The sequence below is a fragment of the Argopecten irradians genome, chromosome 3 (assembly GCF_041381155.1).
Source record: "Argopecten irradians isolate NY chromosome 3, Ai_NY, whole genome shotgun sequence".
NCBI classification, from domain to species: Eukaryota; Metazoa; Mollusca; class Bivalvia; order Pectinida; family Pectinidae; genus Argopecten; species Argopecten irradians.
In genome coordinates, this window is record NC_091136.1 from 33,008,100 (window position 1) to 33,024,923 (window position 16,824).

Genomic DNA, 16,824 nt, shown 5'->3' on the forward strand with positions numbered 1-16,824 from the left:
CACTCAGATTTTTGTGTTATATCTCCATTACATAAAATTTTTATTCAAGTTAATCCTTAAATATATACAAAGTTATTTCCCTTTGTAGTAAACAATTGCAACCAACATTCACGAAACTGTATGCAACCTTGTATCAAAAAGATCTTGAGGCCAGTGTTGAGAACAGAAATTATTTGTATTGTGACAGTAAATATGACCCTTTGTAGTTTAGTAGTAGCTATTGCGAGTATTTATCTATATAAAATACATCTATCAGATGTCATTTAAGGCCCAATGAGCCTTTTGGTCTGACAAACATGCATATGTCAAAACTCAGTTAGCTATCTATTAGAATGTTGATTGATAGAAATTATTATAACAAACAATAAATGCATTGTTTTTTCCATTAGAGTTTAATTTATGATGAATATACAATCTCAATGACAAAACAATGGTGAGAGATATAGTCATGTAGTTTGTTTATAAACATGTCTATAAAATAATGAGCACTTTACCACTAGAAATCTTATTTCCATAAATCAGTCTGTTGTTTGATCCTCAGAGGTGAGTTTTGCCATGTGATAGTATCACTTAAAACTTGTATCTACTTGGCACATATCACCTTTAGCTGGGTATGTGTAAACTGTCACAGATCTCTGTTTGATCCACATCTTAACATGTCAAAGATCCTTGTCTGATACACATTTTAAACAAATGTTCAATGATCCTGGTCAATATTGCTACTTCAATATGCTGTTTATCAAAGATCCTCATCCGATTCATCAGACTCCTCCAGTGCTTCCTGAAAATGCAATATTATACCATGTTATGTAACACTTCAAATTCTAAACATTAATGGTATTACATATCAAAAGCATTAAGATGTCTATATTATCAAGGCTTTATGGTCATTACAAACAACTGGCGCTGGCAATGGAGATAATGATTTGTAGTATTATCCGAACTTTTTCAAAAGTTCAAATGTATATTGTAGTGGCCATGACCCTATTTTGATACATTATAAAATACCTAGAACCCTAAAAGAGCCAAACCTTGTAAAAACCAATGGCTGTAACAAGTGTGTGTGTGTGGGACTCGGTAAATGAAATTTTTTTATACCTTTGCATATTTTTCTGCTTCTATGAAGATATTCTCTGGAACTCTTTCATGTTTGCCACCAGTAGCTGAAAGTAATGAAACATAAAATAGCAATTGTCATGTAAATATGTTTTCTTAATACAATCAAGGCAAAATAAAATACAATTTACCCAATTAAATTATAGATTTACCAAAGTCATTACCATTAAGTTACACCAAAACACCAAAATCAGTCATTTGAATGTAAATATTGATTATAGTTTCCTTCAAACAGAGAAAAGTTTTGAACTTGTGATACAGAAAATGAAAAGAGTAGTTAACCACATTTGAAAGAACCGATATATACTGGTACATACCTTCTCCTACCCAACTCAGCTCCAGCTCAAAGTTCTTATCTTTTACTTCATCATGGACGATATAAATACTGAAATAAACGTTAAAAATCATTTAATACATCACTGCAGTAAAAGATTTCAAATAAATTCTACATGTGTATTCATGTTTTGGGGTCTTATATGTACTTATAAGTACTGGATATTCTGAAACTAGACTGAAATGCTGATGATCTACAATATGGTGATAAAACACTTGGCTAATTTGATTTTTAATAATATGTAAATCACAATAAAAATAAAGTTTAAACCTTAACAACAAACTGAAAATTTGATATATTAATAAGGCTTACATTTTAGCCACTTCTTTGACAAGATCTCTGATAGGCATATCTCTCATCTGCAAAAAAGCAAAGCACAAAGCAGTCAACAAAGAACTATATATTAGATATGAGTGATTGGCTACTTTTCCAGCACCATATCACTAATTATGATAATGGATGGTGATACTTAGACAATGTGTTTGGAGTCTATCAGTTCATCTAAAGAAATATACCTTTAATTTTTCAATTTCTGTCTTTGCTGCCTGTTTTGCTTTTCCAGTTGCACAACCATGGTATCCCTACATGCAAAGAAAGAGAAATATATATCAATATTAATTTTATATAACTTAATCATGTAATAAATAGAGGTTACACAATGAGTGGTTGTTGAATAATGAATTTATTCCACACGAGTGAGTTATTTTTTAAAAGTTACAGACTTACGTTACAACTGCCCTAGTTTTGTTTATATTTTAATTTGTCATAACATTTGATTTAATTTTACTCATACGTCTTCATAATTATTATAAATATTTGAACATCTTGCTATTACCCATCTGTCATACGACTGTTACAACAATGACAGGACATTAAAAATCCAAGATGGCGACCTCATAGATCGATGTTATCAGGCGGGTTGTCTGCAAATAAGACCCCCCACCACTTTTGACCTTTATTTCTTCTCTAGGAGGGGGGTCTTATTTGCGGTGAAATACGGTGATACCGGTAGATATGCCGGGAGCACACAAATTAATTGTTATGGACAAGTTTCCAGAGGTTTCGGTTTAGACAAGTTACACTGTATAACCCTAACATATGTGGTGACGATAGTTACACAGCTGTAGTACATACCCAGGACACTCCTGATGGGTCTATCATGTACATCTGGGGTCCTTCTTTACCATATGATCCCACAATGGCACTTACTCCAAACGGCCGTACACTACTGTACAGAGTGTGTGCATGTACATACAGTGAGACTCTGTCTGTCATATGCTGAAACAACATCATATCCATATGATAACATTAATCCCAAACAATATTTGATAACAATTGCCTAAGAATTTTAATACTTTATTCAATTAAAAACTATTTTACAGAAAAGACATGTTTGACTTTCAACAACTGCATTTTTTTTCTTTTGTTGCAGTTCAGTATGTATAGTTATTTCTAATTGACCAGTAAGTTTTAAAATTATGAACAGAATTCTGATGGAAGTTATCCATTTGAAACAATACCATCATTTATAGGTTTATATCTATATACAATGTAAATACAAAGTAAACACATCATTTTTCAACAGTCATTATTTTGTATTTAACTACACTGTATATACCCAGTAAAGAGGATTCTATGGAATTTTTGTTTGAATATATAGGACCATATATAAATCTTACTTTGAGTGGAATAGGACAGCCATAGTTATATCTGTAGTTAGAACATTCCTCTCTTGCAGTCTCTACAACCTGTCTGGCATCGGCTAACAAACCTGCTACTGCCTGCAAAGGGAAATAAACTCCCAGTCAACAGAGGAAATATTTTCTCAGGTTATTAATTAACATTGCAACTGATTATTATCATAATGCTACTGATATTGGCCACTTTGTCTTCTTGTATTTTTGAAAATATAATAGAAAACTAAACTCAGATATACAGACACTTGTATGTGTATTCATATACTCAATAACATATATATATACATGCATAAAATGTCTTAGCTAAAAAGATGTTTTATATCAACATTAATGATATTGATTGATACACCAATATCATGTTATTAGTGTCAGTGATATGTAAGATACAAACCATTCCGATATGTTGGTCTACATTGAATATCCTTTTGTTAGCTCCAGCTTCATATAGCTTTGATGTGACAAGTTTTTCAACACCAAACACAACTCCATCCCTTCCTCGGACTCCCACTGCAGTTCTGAGAATTACAAATACAACAAAAATAGTTCTGTGTATATTATTTTACACTTACAGACAATAGATCTATCTTTTTTCTCCTTTGTTTAACAACAGTTCAGTTTTTTGCAATGCTACTCTTAAACAAATCAATGACTTAAACTAACACAATAGATCAGATCTATCTTTTTTCTCCTTTGTTTAAAACTACAATTAAGTTTTTTGCAATGCCACTCTTAAGCAAATCAATGACTTAATCTAAGACTAGATCTAGAGGTATCAATATTGTATATGGGTTGTTGCCTGTTTTTGACAGGTACCGGTACTCTTTTTTACCTTTAGTGGATGGGAGTGGCATATTTTGTTAGATAGTAGCTATTAATTTAAAAAATTGATAATGATTTCATCAATAACATATGCACTGCTGCAGAAATATAACAATTAACACTTTGTCGTTATTAAATGTAGCTATATATATAATGAAGTTTATAACATTTAACACTATAATATTATGTACTATTGTAATACTGTAACAGTAAACATACTTGATCACATAAAGGTTACACATACCCACTGTTTTCCACTGCTTTCAATGCATATTCTACCTGGAAAACTCTTCCATCGGGAGAGAATTGTGATGCACTGAGATCATACTACAAATTAAAAGATCCTTATTATCATAAAAGTAATAATAAGATTTTTTTTACATTAGAGGTAAAAGTATGATCCTATATTTGATGAGAAAAATATAAATATTAGACTGACTTTAAATAATACAGGAGACAAATAATATATACAAATATACATGTTTCAGGTTACATGACTGAAAAATAGGGTAGGTCAGTAGGGAATTTTGATTTATTTATTTTTTATTTTTTTGAGTAGATAAAATGCAATAAACTTGCTACATTACAATCATATTCATTAATGAACCACAGCATATCTTTCAGAATTTAGACTGGCTTGAGCCTTGAAGTCTTTCACTTCTTATTATTAAAATATAAATATAAACAATCTTAAGAGAGTTTTAGAAGATGAAGCCAGTGTTTTAATTAAGTGGTTTAACATAAATGGAATGAAGGCAAATCCATAGAAATTTCAGGCTATCTCTCTGGGTAAGAACATTGTGAAACATTTTAATATCTCTAACACTGAAATTGTTTGTGAAGATAGTGTTAAACTTTTAGGTATCGAAATCGACCATCTTTTAAAATTTGATAAACATGTTTCAGATATATGCAGGAAAGCATCTAAGCAGCTAGCAGTTCTGAAAAGGATTGGACATTTTTAGCTCACCTGGCCCGAAGGGCCGGTGAGCTTATGCCATGGCGCGGCGTCCGTCGTCCGTCCGTCCGTCCGTCCGTCTGTCTGTCCGTCAACATTTCCTTTAAATCGCTACTAGTCATAGAGTTCTGCATGAATTGTGACCAAATTTGGCCACAAACATCCTTGGGGGAAGGGGAACAGAACTTGTATAAATTTTGGCTCTGAGCCCCTGGGGGCAGGAGGGGCGGGGCCCAATAGGGGAAATAAAGGTAAATCCTATAAATCGCTACTTGTCCTAGAGTTCTGCATGGATTGTAACCAAATTTGGCCACAAGCATCCTTGGGGGAAGGGGAACAGAATTTGTATAAATTTTGGCTCTGAGCCCCCGGGGGCAGGAGGGGCGGGGCCCAATAGGGGAAATAAAGGTAAATCCTATAAATCGCTACTTGTCCTAGAGTTCTGCATGGATTGTGACCAAATTTGGCCACAAACATCCTTAGGAGAAGGGGAACAGAACTTGTATAAATTTTGGCTCTGACCCCCTGGGGGCAGGAGGGGCGGGGCCCAATATAGGAAATAAAGGTAAATCCTATGAATCGCTACTAGTCATAGAGTTCTGCATGGATTGTAACCAAATTTGGCCACAAACATCCTTGGGGGAAGGGGAACAGAACTTGTATAAATTTTGGCTCTGAGCCTCCGGGGGCAGGAGGGGCGGGGCCTAATAGGGGAAATAAAGGTAAATCCTATAAATCGCTACTTGTCCTAGAGTTCTTCATGGATTGTGACCAAATTTGGCCACAAACATCCTTAGGAGAAGGGGAACAGAACTTGTATAAATTTTGGCTCTGAGCCCCTGGGGGCAGGAGGGGCGGAGCCCAATAGGGGAAATAAAGGTAAATCCTATAAATCACTACTAGTCATAGAGTTCTGCATGGATTGTAACCAAATTTGACCACAAACATTCTTTGGGGAAGGGGAACAGAACCTGTATAAATTTTGACTCTGACCCCCCGGGGGCAGGAGGGGCGGGACCCAATAGGGGAAATAAAGGTAAATCCTATAAATCACTACTTGTCCTAGAGTTCTGCATGGATTGTGACCAAATTTGGCCACAAACATCCTTAGGAGAAGGTGAACAGAACTTGTATAAATTTTGGCTCTGAGCCCCTGGGGGCAGGAGGGGCGGAGCCCAATAGGGGAAATAAAGGTAAATCCTATAAATCACTACTAGTCATAGACTTCTGCATGGATTGTAACCAAATTTGACCACAAACATTCTTTGGGGAAGGGGAACAGAACCTGTATAAATTTTGACTCTGACCCCCCGGGGGCAGGAGGGGCGGGACCCAATATGGGAAATAAAGGTAAATCCTATAAATCGCTACTTGTCCTAGAGTTCTGCATGGATTGTGACCAAATTTGGCCACAAACATCCTTTGGAGAAGAGGAACAGAACTTGTATAAATTTTGGCTCTGACCCCCCGGGGGCAGGAGGGGCGGGGCCCAATAGGGGAAATAAAGGTAAATCCTATAAATCGCTACTAGTCATAGAATTCTGCATGGATTGTAACCAAATTTAGCCACAAACATTCTTTGGGGAAGGGGAACAGAACTTGTATAAATTTTGGCTCTGACCCCCCAGGGGCAGGAGGGGCGGGGCCCAATAGGGGAAATAAAGGTAAATCCTATAAATCGCTACTAGTCATAGAATTCTGCATGGATTGTAACCAAATTTGGCCACAAGCATCCTTGGGGAAGGGAAACAGAACTTGTATAAATTTTGGCTCTGAGCCCCACGGGGGCAGGAGGGGCGGGGCCCAATAGGGGAAATAAAGGTAAATCCTATAAATCACTACTTGTCCTAGAGTTCTGCATGGATTGTGACCAAATTTGGCCACAAACATCCTTAGGAGAAGGTGAACAGAACTTGTATAAATTTTGGCTCTGAGCCCCTGGGGGCAGGAGGGGCGGAGCCCAATAGGGGAAATAAAGGTAAATCCTATAAATCACTACTAGTCATAGAGTTCTGCATGGATTGTAACCAAATTTGACCACAAACATTCTTTGGGGAAGGGGAACAGAACCTGTATAAATTTTGACTCTGACCCCCCGGGGGCAGGAGGGGCGGGACCCAATAGGGGAAATAAAGGTAAATCCTATAAATCACTACTTGTCCTAGAGTTCTGCATGGATTGTGACCAAATTTGGCCACAAACATCCTTAGGAGAAGGTGAACAGAACTTGTATAAATTTTGGCTCTGAGCCCCTGGGGGCAGGAGGGGCGGAGCCCAATAGGGGAAATAAAGGTAAATCCTATAAATCACTACTAGTCATAGAGTTCTGCATGGATTGTAACCAAATTTGACCACAAACATTCTTTGGGGAAGGGGAACAGAACCTGTATAAATTTTGACTCTGACCCCCCGGGGGCAGGAGGGGCGGGACCCAATATGGGAAATAAAGGTAAATCCTATAAATCGCTACTTGTCCTAGAGTTCTGCATGGATTGTGACCAAATTTGGCCACAAACATCCTTTGGAGAAGAGGAACAGAACTTGTATAAATTTTGGCTCTGACCCCCCGGGGGCAGGAGGGGCGGGGCCCAATAGGGGAAATAAAGGTAAATCCTATAAATCGCTACTAGTCATAGAATTCTGCATGGATTGTAACCAAATTTAGCCACAAACATTCTTTGGGGAAGGGGAACAGAACTTGTATAAATTTTGGCTCTGACCCCCCAGGGGCAGGAGGGGCGGGGCCCAATAGGGGAAATAAAGGTAAATCCTATAAATCGCTACTAGTCATAGAATTCTGCATGGATTGTAACCAAATTTGACCACAAACATTCTTTGGGGAAGGGGAACAGAACTTGTATAAATTTTGGCTCTGACCCCCCAGGGGCAGGAGGGGTGGGGCCCAATAGGGGAATTAGAGGTAAATGTTCAAATTTCTTCAGAAAATAAACAATGAACCTGTATCCAGAATATTACTTGGCATTACAAACCAGGTGAGCGATACAGGCCCTCTGGGCCTCTTGTTTACCTAAAGCAACCAAAATTTTAATTTACAAATGCTTTGTTTTATCAAACTTTGACTATTGTCCCCTTATTTGGCATTTCTGCAGTATTTCTGCAACTAGAAAAATCGAACGAGTGCAAGAGAGGGGCTTGCGATTCATTCATAATGACTACACCTCTAACCTTAAAGAACTGCTAGCCGGATCAAATTTGGCCTTTTGAAAATGATGGCCTGTCAGGGTTCTCGTTAAAAGCCGGTTGCCGGCAAAAACAGCTGTGTATTTCCTTGTTTACAACCGGCTATTTTTGTCAGAAATAAGTATTGGCCCCATGGGGGCTTGTGGCCCTCAAACACCTATTATAAATTTTCAACCATGTATTCAAAAACTTAGTGAGAACCCTGCCTGTGAGGTTTTTAAAATTTTTAACAATATTGCTCCTGACTACATATGTAACCTTATTAAAAAAACAAGAAAACATTTATAATTTCAGATCTGAAAACAAAGCAAACCTACACAGAGTTAACACCACCAGGTATGGTAAGAAATCATTCAGGTACGAGGCGTCCCGCATATGGAACAGCCTCAGTTTCGGAGGCTGCTCCGTAAGTGGGACGGCCTGGACTGTTAGTGTAAACTTTGTTCTTAATGTCTCCCTGTATCCTGTGGTGTAACACATGTCTTTATTTTATTTTTAAATTTTGCCACCCCTTTTAATATAAATCTGTGAACAATTCTGTGATAGCTTATATAGTGCCTGTACTTATAATTACTGACGACTGTGATGCTTTAGTTTTAATTTTCAGTTATATATACAATATACTTTGTTTTGTCGAAATACAAGCTCGACCTAGCTTATGTTGCCATGTTTTTATATATTCGACACTAAATAAAGTTTCTTGTATCTTGTAATATGTTTTAACTTATCATTGTACTATGCAAGTGTTACTGTAGGCCTACTTTAACTTTTACAGCTAGGAAGAATAATTTCTATGCATATTTCTTTCCTTTTTAATGACGTTTTTGTCATCTTGTTATTTTATTCTTATTTTTAAAAATGATCAAACATAACTATTGAACTTTAATACTATATAATTTAATTATTTATACTGTACATGTATTAAATGAATTTTTTTTTTACTTTTCCAGCTCAATATTGAAAGTTAAAATATAAATGTAATTTAAAATATCTTGAATCTTGGATAACTTTTGACAATGCTCCTAGCAGCTTTCTTCCATTGATTCAATGAAAGACAATAAACGAATGGTATTTTGATAACACTTTATACTGATGGCTACAACTTACAGTCAGCAAGCCCATAAAAGTTTTTTATGACATTGCCAAAAGAAAGTAAATCGTCTAAACAAAAATAGCTTTAAAACTTAATGCGTATCCAAATAATTCTAAAGCTAAAGCCTATACAGTTGGTCGTCTTACCCCGGTTCCTATCGAACTCATTTTCTCACAGCGTTTTCAGCTTTGTCACTAATGGCATGTGCTTCACTTCCGGTTCCGCACCGGGTCCGATCTAGTAAATTAAACGAACGGTTAATCTTCCCCTGAAATGACACGAATAATTTATTTACACAAGACCGAACACGGTACATTATTAATTTTGTACCACAGATTAACAGTATTGTTTACGTGGAGTACGAAGCAACACCAAAATTTATTAGTTTAATTTTCAGGCCACCATTTGTTCCTTTGTACTGAATATTTCCGGATATTTTATTTGACTACTTATAGGAGTACAAGAATCAGCTGCTACATGCGGTGTTTACGTAGCCGTTCTACAACACTGCATGGAAACGTCTAAACATCAACTATTGTGATAAACCACATTTTTAAAAATAGTGCATCCTGTCGACAGGACTAGACAAGCGACATTCACTATGGAAGAAATCAGTAGATTTTGTGGAAGAGCCTTTACAAGAATGGTACTTCAAAAATCATCGCCTATTTCAGCGTTGAAGTATGGCCACAGACGAGGGTTTACTATGTCTAGAAAATCAAGGTCCATTGCAGGTAGTATTTAACTGCAATAATTTATATTAATTATTCTTATTAACTTGACAATTTCGGCATCACATGTAAATTATCTCCCCTGATTTTTTGTCTTCAGTTACCTCCCTTACACATCATAATTTGTTATTGCCACTCTAAGTAGACTGCCGCTTATTTTTCAAAATAACTGTTTAGTCTAATGTACATGGCATTCTGTTAATTTCAGTTGAAATAAAAAAAAATTATCATTCAATTTCTCATCAATAGCTGTAGTAAACTTCATATGCTTATTTATTGCATAATGTACATTCTCTGACTCTAACAATGTTAGAAGTAGAATGATATCTGATTAAATTAAGCTGACCAGTGACCTCTCATGTTATTGGAGTAGTGTAGTCCCTTCTTGTAATTTTTATGGTATTGTAGAACAGGGAAAGAAGCTATTTACCCCAGGTCCGTTAGGAACCTCAAGGACTGTTCGAGAGGCTGCACTGCCTGACCTGGGCTCCAGAGATGTTGTGTTCATAGACAAGGTGAAATACCTGCGTTCCAGGCTTGTACAAATTGCTGGTAAGATTGATGGAAGAATTATGAAAAGAGAATGTAGGTGAAGGTCTAATCAAATCAGTCATTGCGAAATTTGCCGGTCCGACGGACATGTCCGGCAAAATTTGACTTGGACCGCCCGTTTTTAAATCTGGTTCGGACCGACCATCATTCTCTGAAGTCTTATGCAGGTGCAGAACCTGGCAAAAATGTAAACTGCATAAGATAATCATGAAAACAGCTGCCTGGATACTAATAGCAGGAAGTTCTTTTAATTCAAAAATTCACATTAATGTTCAGTCCGGCAAAATCTGGTTCGGTCCGGCTTACTCACAGTCCTTGCCGGTCCGAATATCCGGCCATTTTTTTCAACTTTCGCAATATATGTCTGTTAAATTAGAAGTCAAATTATCATTATCAAGTAAATCCCAAGAAATATATTGAGGATACATATAAGCTGCATAGTTGTCCTAGTATATCGGACACTTCATTTTATATGCTAGATCACAGAATTTAAAAATGAACAGTGACATGAGAATGGAATTCCTTGCATCGACCATGATAAAAAATTCCTTTTTTTCTCATTACATGATCATAAACAATCCATTTTAGGAGAACCTGTCAGAAATCTACTGTAAGGAATTGTTTATTTTCTCATGAACCTCCTGCTTTTGGTTTGGTTGGCCATGTTAAACTGATCCATTACAAAATTCCTTTAGAATATTAAAACTTATCTTTGATCAAGCTAAATTCAAATATGTATACTGATAAAACCTTAATCTCCCTGTGGTCATAAGTGTGTGATGAGCTGATCATGGATCCACTGGTTTTCATTACAGACACCTCGGTATTTGTGTAACACTGTATAGACCTTCATCAACATATGGAGGTGTATTGGGAATGAAAAGCTTTGTAAACCTTCACCTCCCCTTCCTTTTCTTTGAGCAGCTTATCTTCCCTTGATCGTTCAACATTGGTGGCTGTGTCGGCTTGAAATCCCACCCCCCCTCCTCCTTTAATATCCATGCAAGGTGTGCTTGTATAATGAACTAAACAATATATACATACATCTTTCTCTACTCTTTTTCCTTCTCTTCAGGCAAACTATCTCCCCTTTGTCCTATATAATGCTTGTCTATGTTGAAATTATTATTTTATATCCCCATTGATTCATCTTGTACTATAATTGTGTATTGAGAATGAGCAATTGAACTATCTTGAGATATCTCCTTTTTGTGTTTGTATGAAGTAAACTTTTTGGACCTGTTTTCCCTTTAACCATGATGATCTTTGCTTGAGATGCAATTAAACTGATTAATTATTTCACCCCTACCCCTTTATCCTGTGTTGTTTCTGTAGGTGTAAGTGGGGAGGATTATACCACTATTCCAATCCAGGGGAGTGGCACGTTTGCTGTGGAAGCTGTTATCCAGACAGCAGTTCCTCGTACAGGTGGCAAGGTGAGAATACAGAAGATTATAAATATTTATCAAAATTGAGGAAAAATGCGATGAATTGCGTTGAATGATATTTCTTGTAGAAAATTCCTTGGTGTCCTGCAAACATTGCTATTTGTAGCAGACTTTTTGATTTGTGCTATAAAAACAAAGTTATATTTTGGATATATATAGGTACTGTTACTTGAGAACGGAGCCTACGGTAAGAGGATCGGCAAGGTATGTGATTACATAGGTATACCTTACCACAAAGAAAGCTTCCCTGAGAACAAGAAAGTAGATGTGAATAGGGTAGCAGATATACTAAGAGCAGACAACTCCTTCACTTTAGTCAGTGTGGTCCATTGTGAGACAAGCTCTGGTGTTATAAACCCTGTGGTGGAGGTGGGGTCTGTCGTCAGGGAGATTAGACCAGGTTAGTTTAAAAGCTATAATGTTGTTGGTGCTCGTGGTTTATTTGTTAGAGAATCTTAACATTTGTGTATAAAACCTTATAGCAAAGTAATGTGTATTTGTTTTACTTGAGTTTTCAAATCTAGTATTTAAGAATTTTAGTCATAATACATGTTATTTAGTTTTATCCACATACTGCTCATGTTGAAATGTCAGTTTCATATTGCTAGACATACAACTTGTGTAACAGATGCTTTTATATTGTCTATGTTATGTATCGGTTTCTAAGTGTTTTTTTTATAGTTGTTTATACAATGTCATCCGCTGTCATCACCTAGCAAATCCTTATAGAATTTTCTACCTTGAACTAGGATATATCAAATTTTAAAAGAACATAATGCATCATAAATATAATGTGTAATTGATTCTCCTTCTAGACTGTTTATTCTTTGTGGATGCTATGAGCAGCTTTGGGGCGATCCCCCTGGATATGACCGCTGGTTCTGTTGACTTCATGGTCAGCTCAGCCAACAAGTGTCTCCAGGGAATACCAGGCTTCTCATACACAGTGGCCAGGAAATCTGCTCTACAGAAATGTAAAGGTAGGTACAATGTTATCACTGTTATACTAAATTATCTTTATATCCTTACATTAAATTCTAAACTTACTAGTTGTTGCTTTCAAATTCTGAATTATTTTATCTATACATTTTGTTGTAATGAGGTGAACATTCTGTCAGCTCCTATTGACTTTTGAATAGGCATTGAAAACGAAATTCTTTGGGTTATATATATTATCTACGTACATGTATTGTGTTAAAATAGATGATCTGTATTGTTTTTATCCTCAAATCTTTTTTTTATATAACTGTAAGCCTTTTAGTATCATTAAATGTTGGATCTATTGAAGGAAATTCTCGGAGTTTGAGTTTGGATTTATATGACCAGTACCAAGGACTAGAAGACACTGGTCAGTTCCGATTCACTCCAGCCACTCACACCATGCTGGCCTTCTGTCAAGCTCTCAAGGAGTTTGATGACGAGGGTGGTCTTCAGGGACGATCTGCCAGGTATAATAGTCAGGGTATTTCAAAATCTTCTCATCACTCAAAAGTCCTATGTGGTGGATGTGATTGATTTTATGTAATGTAAAAGCATTTTGATCTATTTTAATTACTTCCCTTTGCTTCACAAATATACGTACCTGGCCAACTATACTTTTCTAAAGACGCCAACAATATACATCGAAAAGTCTTTAGAGCTACAGTATTGCAACTATATTTCTGTACTGATGAAGGGAAGGAAAATAATTAAGATAGTTGTATATATGAGTATATGCCATTTAAAGTTGATTTGGTGTTTTTCACCACTAAACTGTTGTCTGGTGTGTTAATATTGATCACACAGCAGTATGTTAAATCAAAGAGAATCATTATTATTAAGCTGATATAAAGTATGTGTTTCCATTTTAGGTACATAGAAAACCGTAGGATTATCAGAGAGGGAATGAAGAAGTTGGGATTCACAGAATTCTTAGATGACAGTCATGATGGCTATATTATCACTTCATACAACTTCCCGGATCATCCTAACTTTGACTTCAAAATTTTCTACAGTAAACTTAATGAGAAAGGTTTGCATCAAATTATTGTTAATCACAGCTACAAGAGATAACATTTTATCTAATTTAGCAACAATGAAATGATTTCTTTGGGATCATCAGTTGTTAAAAATTTAGTAACAAAACAATAAGGTTCGATATATTATCATTTTCTTTAATTGTTCATTAAAAATGAAATGTAGAAGTGTCTCATATAAATTTATATATAATATGTTTAAATCATCAATACACTGTTACTTAGAGCTGTTTTACACTGTAAGAAACTTTTTTATATTCTATTAGTTACCATCGAATTTTGTTAAAAGCACTTTTTTTCTTCTAACTTGTTCTGTTCATCAAGGTAAAATTGATGTTTGTTCTTTCAGATCAGGTGATATATCCTGGCAAAGTGTTGAATGCAGATTGCTTTAGGATAGGTAATATTGGGGACCTGTATCCTCAGGATATGACACACCTACTGGTGTGTATAGAGGAGGTCTGTAATGATATGGGGATTCCACTCCCTCTGTCATAATTATCTCCCTTGTCATACCTACTGGTGTGTATAGAGGAGGTCTGTAATGATATGGGGATTCCACTCCCTTTGTCATAATTATCTCCCCTGCCATACCTACTGGTGTGTATAGAGGAGGTCTGTAATAATATGGGGATTCCACTCCCTCGGTCATGATTATCTCCCCTGTCATACCTACTGGTGTGTTTAGAGGGGGTCTGTAATGATATGGGGATTCCACTCCCTCTGTCATAATTATCTCCCTTGTCATACCTACTGGTGTGTATAGAGGAGGACTGTAATGATATGGGGATTCCACTCCCTTTGTCATAATTATCTCCCCTGCCATACCTACTGGTGTGTATAGAGGAGGTCTGTAATAATATGGGGATTCCACTCCCTCGGCATGATTATCTCCCCTGTCATACCTACTGGTGTGTTTAGAGGGGGTCTGTAATGAAATGGGGATTCCACTCCCTTTGTCATAATTATCTCCCCTATCATACCTACTGGTGTGCATAGAGGAGGTCTAATGATATGGGGATTCCACTCCCTCTGTCATAATTATCTCCCCTGTCATACCTACTGGTGTGTATAGAGGAGGTCTGTAATGATATGGGGATTCCACTCTCGCTGTCAATAATTATCTCCCTTGTCATACCTACTGGTGTGTATAGCGGAGGTCTGTAATAATATGGGGATTCCACTCCCTCTGTCATAATTATCTCCCCTGTCACACCTAATGGTGTGTATAGAGGAGGTCTAATGATATGGGGATTCCATTCCCGCTGTCATAATTATCTCCCCTGTCATACCTACTGGTGTGTATAGAGGAGGTCTGTAATGATATGGGGATTCCACTCCCTCTGTCATAATTATCTCCCCTGTCATACCTACTGGTGTGTATAGAGGAGGTCTGTAATGATATGGGGATTCCACTCCCTTTGTCATAATTATCTCCCCTGCCATACCTACTGGTGTGTATAGAGGAGGTCTGTAATAATATGGGGATTCCACTCCCTCGGTCATGATTATCTCCCCTGTCATACCTACTGGTGTGTTTAGAGGGGGTCTGTAATGATATGGGGATTTCATTCCCGCTGTCATAATTATCTCCCCTGTCATACCTACTGGTGTGTGTAGAGGAGGTCTAATGATATGGGAATTTCACTCCCTCTGTCATAATTATCTCCCCTGTCACATCTACTGGAATCCATATATTTGTAATGATATGGCAATTCCACTTCCTTTTGCATAATTATCTCCCCTCTGTCTCACGGCTATGCATTCTGATCATAGAATTACTTCCCTTTGTTTCAGTTACACAAGGGGAAGTAACTCTAAGACGTCATTTCTTTTGCTGAACTTTTTAGTTCACCAAATCAAGTAGTGGATGGATATATGATGAACTGTTAATGTTGGCTTTTGTCCAAGTGCTACATTTCTGTAGCTTTTTGTAGCACCACTTATAACTGCTTTTTCTCAAAAATCATTTTGCTTATCTGTCTAATATTCTATTATTGTATGATCACTCTGTCTTAGCTTTTAAGTATGCATGCACATAAAATTTTGATACTTATTGGAATACAAAATGGCCTATTGGTGGCCATCTTGAATAGTTATACAGTTTGTATACGTGCATTCAAAAGAACCTACATAAAGCTTTTCAAATAATATATGTTCAGGTTCCCCTCAAAAATCACCATCCTGTGTATGGGTGGGTTATTTTGATACCAGGAGTGTCTTTTTAGGTCACCTGAGACGAAGTCTCAAGTGACCTATTCTAATCGCCTTTTGTCCGTCGTCGTCCGTCGTCCGTCGTGCGTCGTGCGTCGTGCGTCGTGCGTCGTGCGTCGTCCGTCGATGTCCGTAAACAATTTACATTAGTCAACATCTTCTCCAAAAACTGCATGAAGCAATTTCAATGAAATTTTGTACAAACCTTCTAAGGCATAAGGGTGCCAATCAAAATTGTGAAATAAATATGGTCCCCATCCCCCAGGAGCTATGGGAGGGGCTAAAAGGGGAAAAATTGACTAAAATTTCAAAAATCTTCTTCTCCCACTCACAGATGTGGATGGGAATTAAATACTCTTCATAATAGAAAGGTCCTAAGGTCCTTTACAAAAATTGTGAATTATATGACCCTGGGGTCCTCAGGTTTCCCCCTGGGGAGGGGGTTAAGTTTTTACTATAGTTTTATATAGGGAAAACACATTTTTGAGTATTATTTGATCATTTGTAATAGGAAATGAGTCAAATATTGTCAGAATTATCCGTATGAGATGGCCATTGAATCCTATTAACCAATTTTCCATAACTGACCCCCAGTGGCCTTAGGGGCGGGGTTCAAAAGGGGTCAAATAGGCTATAACTTCAAAAA

The 16,824-nt window shown here is 36.8% G+C and overlaps 2 protein-coding genes across 2 annotated transcripts; one reads left to right on the forward strand and one right to left on the reverse strand.

Annotated features, from left to right (window-relative positions):
• Positions 1-376: 376 nt before the first annotated feature.
• On the reverse strand, positions 377-9,501 carry LOC138318292 (proteasome subunit alpha type-3-like). Its single transcript, XM_069260513.1, has 10 exons — positions 9,365-9,501; positions 4,211-4,293; positions 3,539-3,662; positions 3,130-3,231; positions 2,585-2,728; positions 1,966-2,031; positions 1,763-1,809; positions 1,434-1,501; positions 1,099-1,163; positions 377-781 (listed from the first exon to the last, which is right to left on the reverse strand). Exons 1-10 carry the CDS (start codon positions 9,383-9,385, stop codon positions 740-742), a joined length of 762 nt encoding a protein of 253 aa, XP_069116614.1. The 5' UTR covers positions 9,386-9,501; the 3' UTR covers positions 377-739.
• Positions 9,502-9,642: 141 nt separating this feature from the next.
• On the forward strand, positions 9,643-16,298 carry LOC138318291 (2-aminoethylphosphonate--pyruvate transaminase-like). The gene is made up of 8 exons (XM_069260512.1): positions 9,643-9,952; positions 10,358-10,501; positions 11,837-11,937; positions 12,109-12,349; positions 12,765-12,929; positions 13,238-13,397; positions 13,800-13,960; positions 14,314-16,298. Exons 1-8 carry the CDS (start codon positions 9,820-9,822, stop codon positions 14,460-14,462), a joined length of 1,254 nt encoding a protein of 417 aa, XP_069116613.1. The 5' UTR covers positions 9,643-9,819; the 3' UTR covers positions 14,463-16,298.
• The last annotated feature ends 526 nt before the right edge of the window (positions 16,299-16,824 follow it).

Excerpts from the sequence above, each read along its gene's own strand:
- LOC138318292 (XM_069260513.1), bottom strand. The coding sequence starts at position 9,385 with ATGAGTTCGATAGGAACCGGG. Across the intron at positions 4,294-9,364 it reads TGAGTTCGATAGGAACCGGG|TATGATCTCAGTGCATCACA; the intron begins GTAAGACGACCA and ends TTTAATTTGTAG. Across the intron at positions 2,729-3,129 it reads GCTGTCCTATTCCACTCAAA|CATATGACAGACAGAGTCTC; the intron begins GTAAGATTTATA and ends ATGTTGTTTCAG.
- LOC138318291 (XM_069260512.1), top strand. The coding sequence starts at position 9,820 with ATGGAAGAAATCAGTAGATTTTGTGGAAGAGCCTTTACAAGAATGGTA. Across the intron at positions 10,502-11,836 it reads CAGGCTTGTACAAATTGCTG|GTGTAAGTGGGGAGGATTAT; the intron begins GTAAGATTGATG and ends TTGTTTCTGTAG. Across the intron at positions 11,938-12,108 it reads TTCCTCGTACAGGTGGCAAG|GTACTGTTACTTGAGAACGG; the intron begins GTGAGAATACAG and ends GGATATATATAG.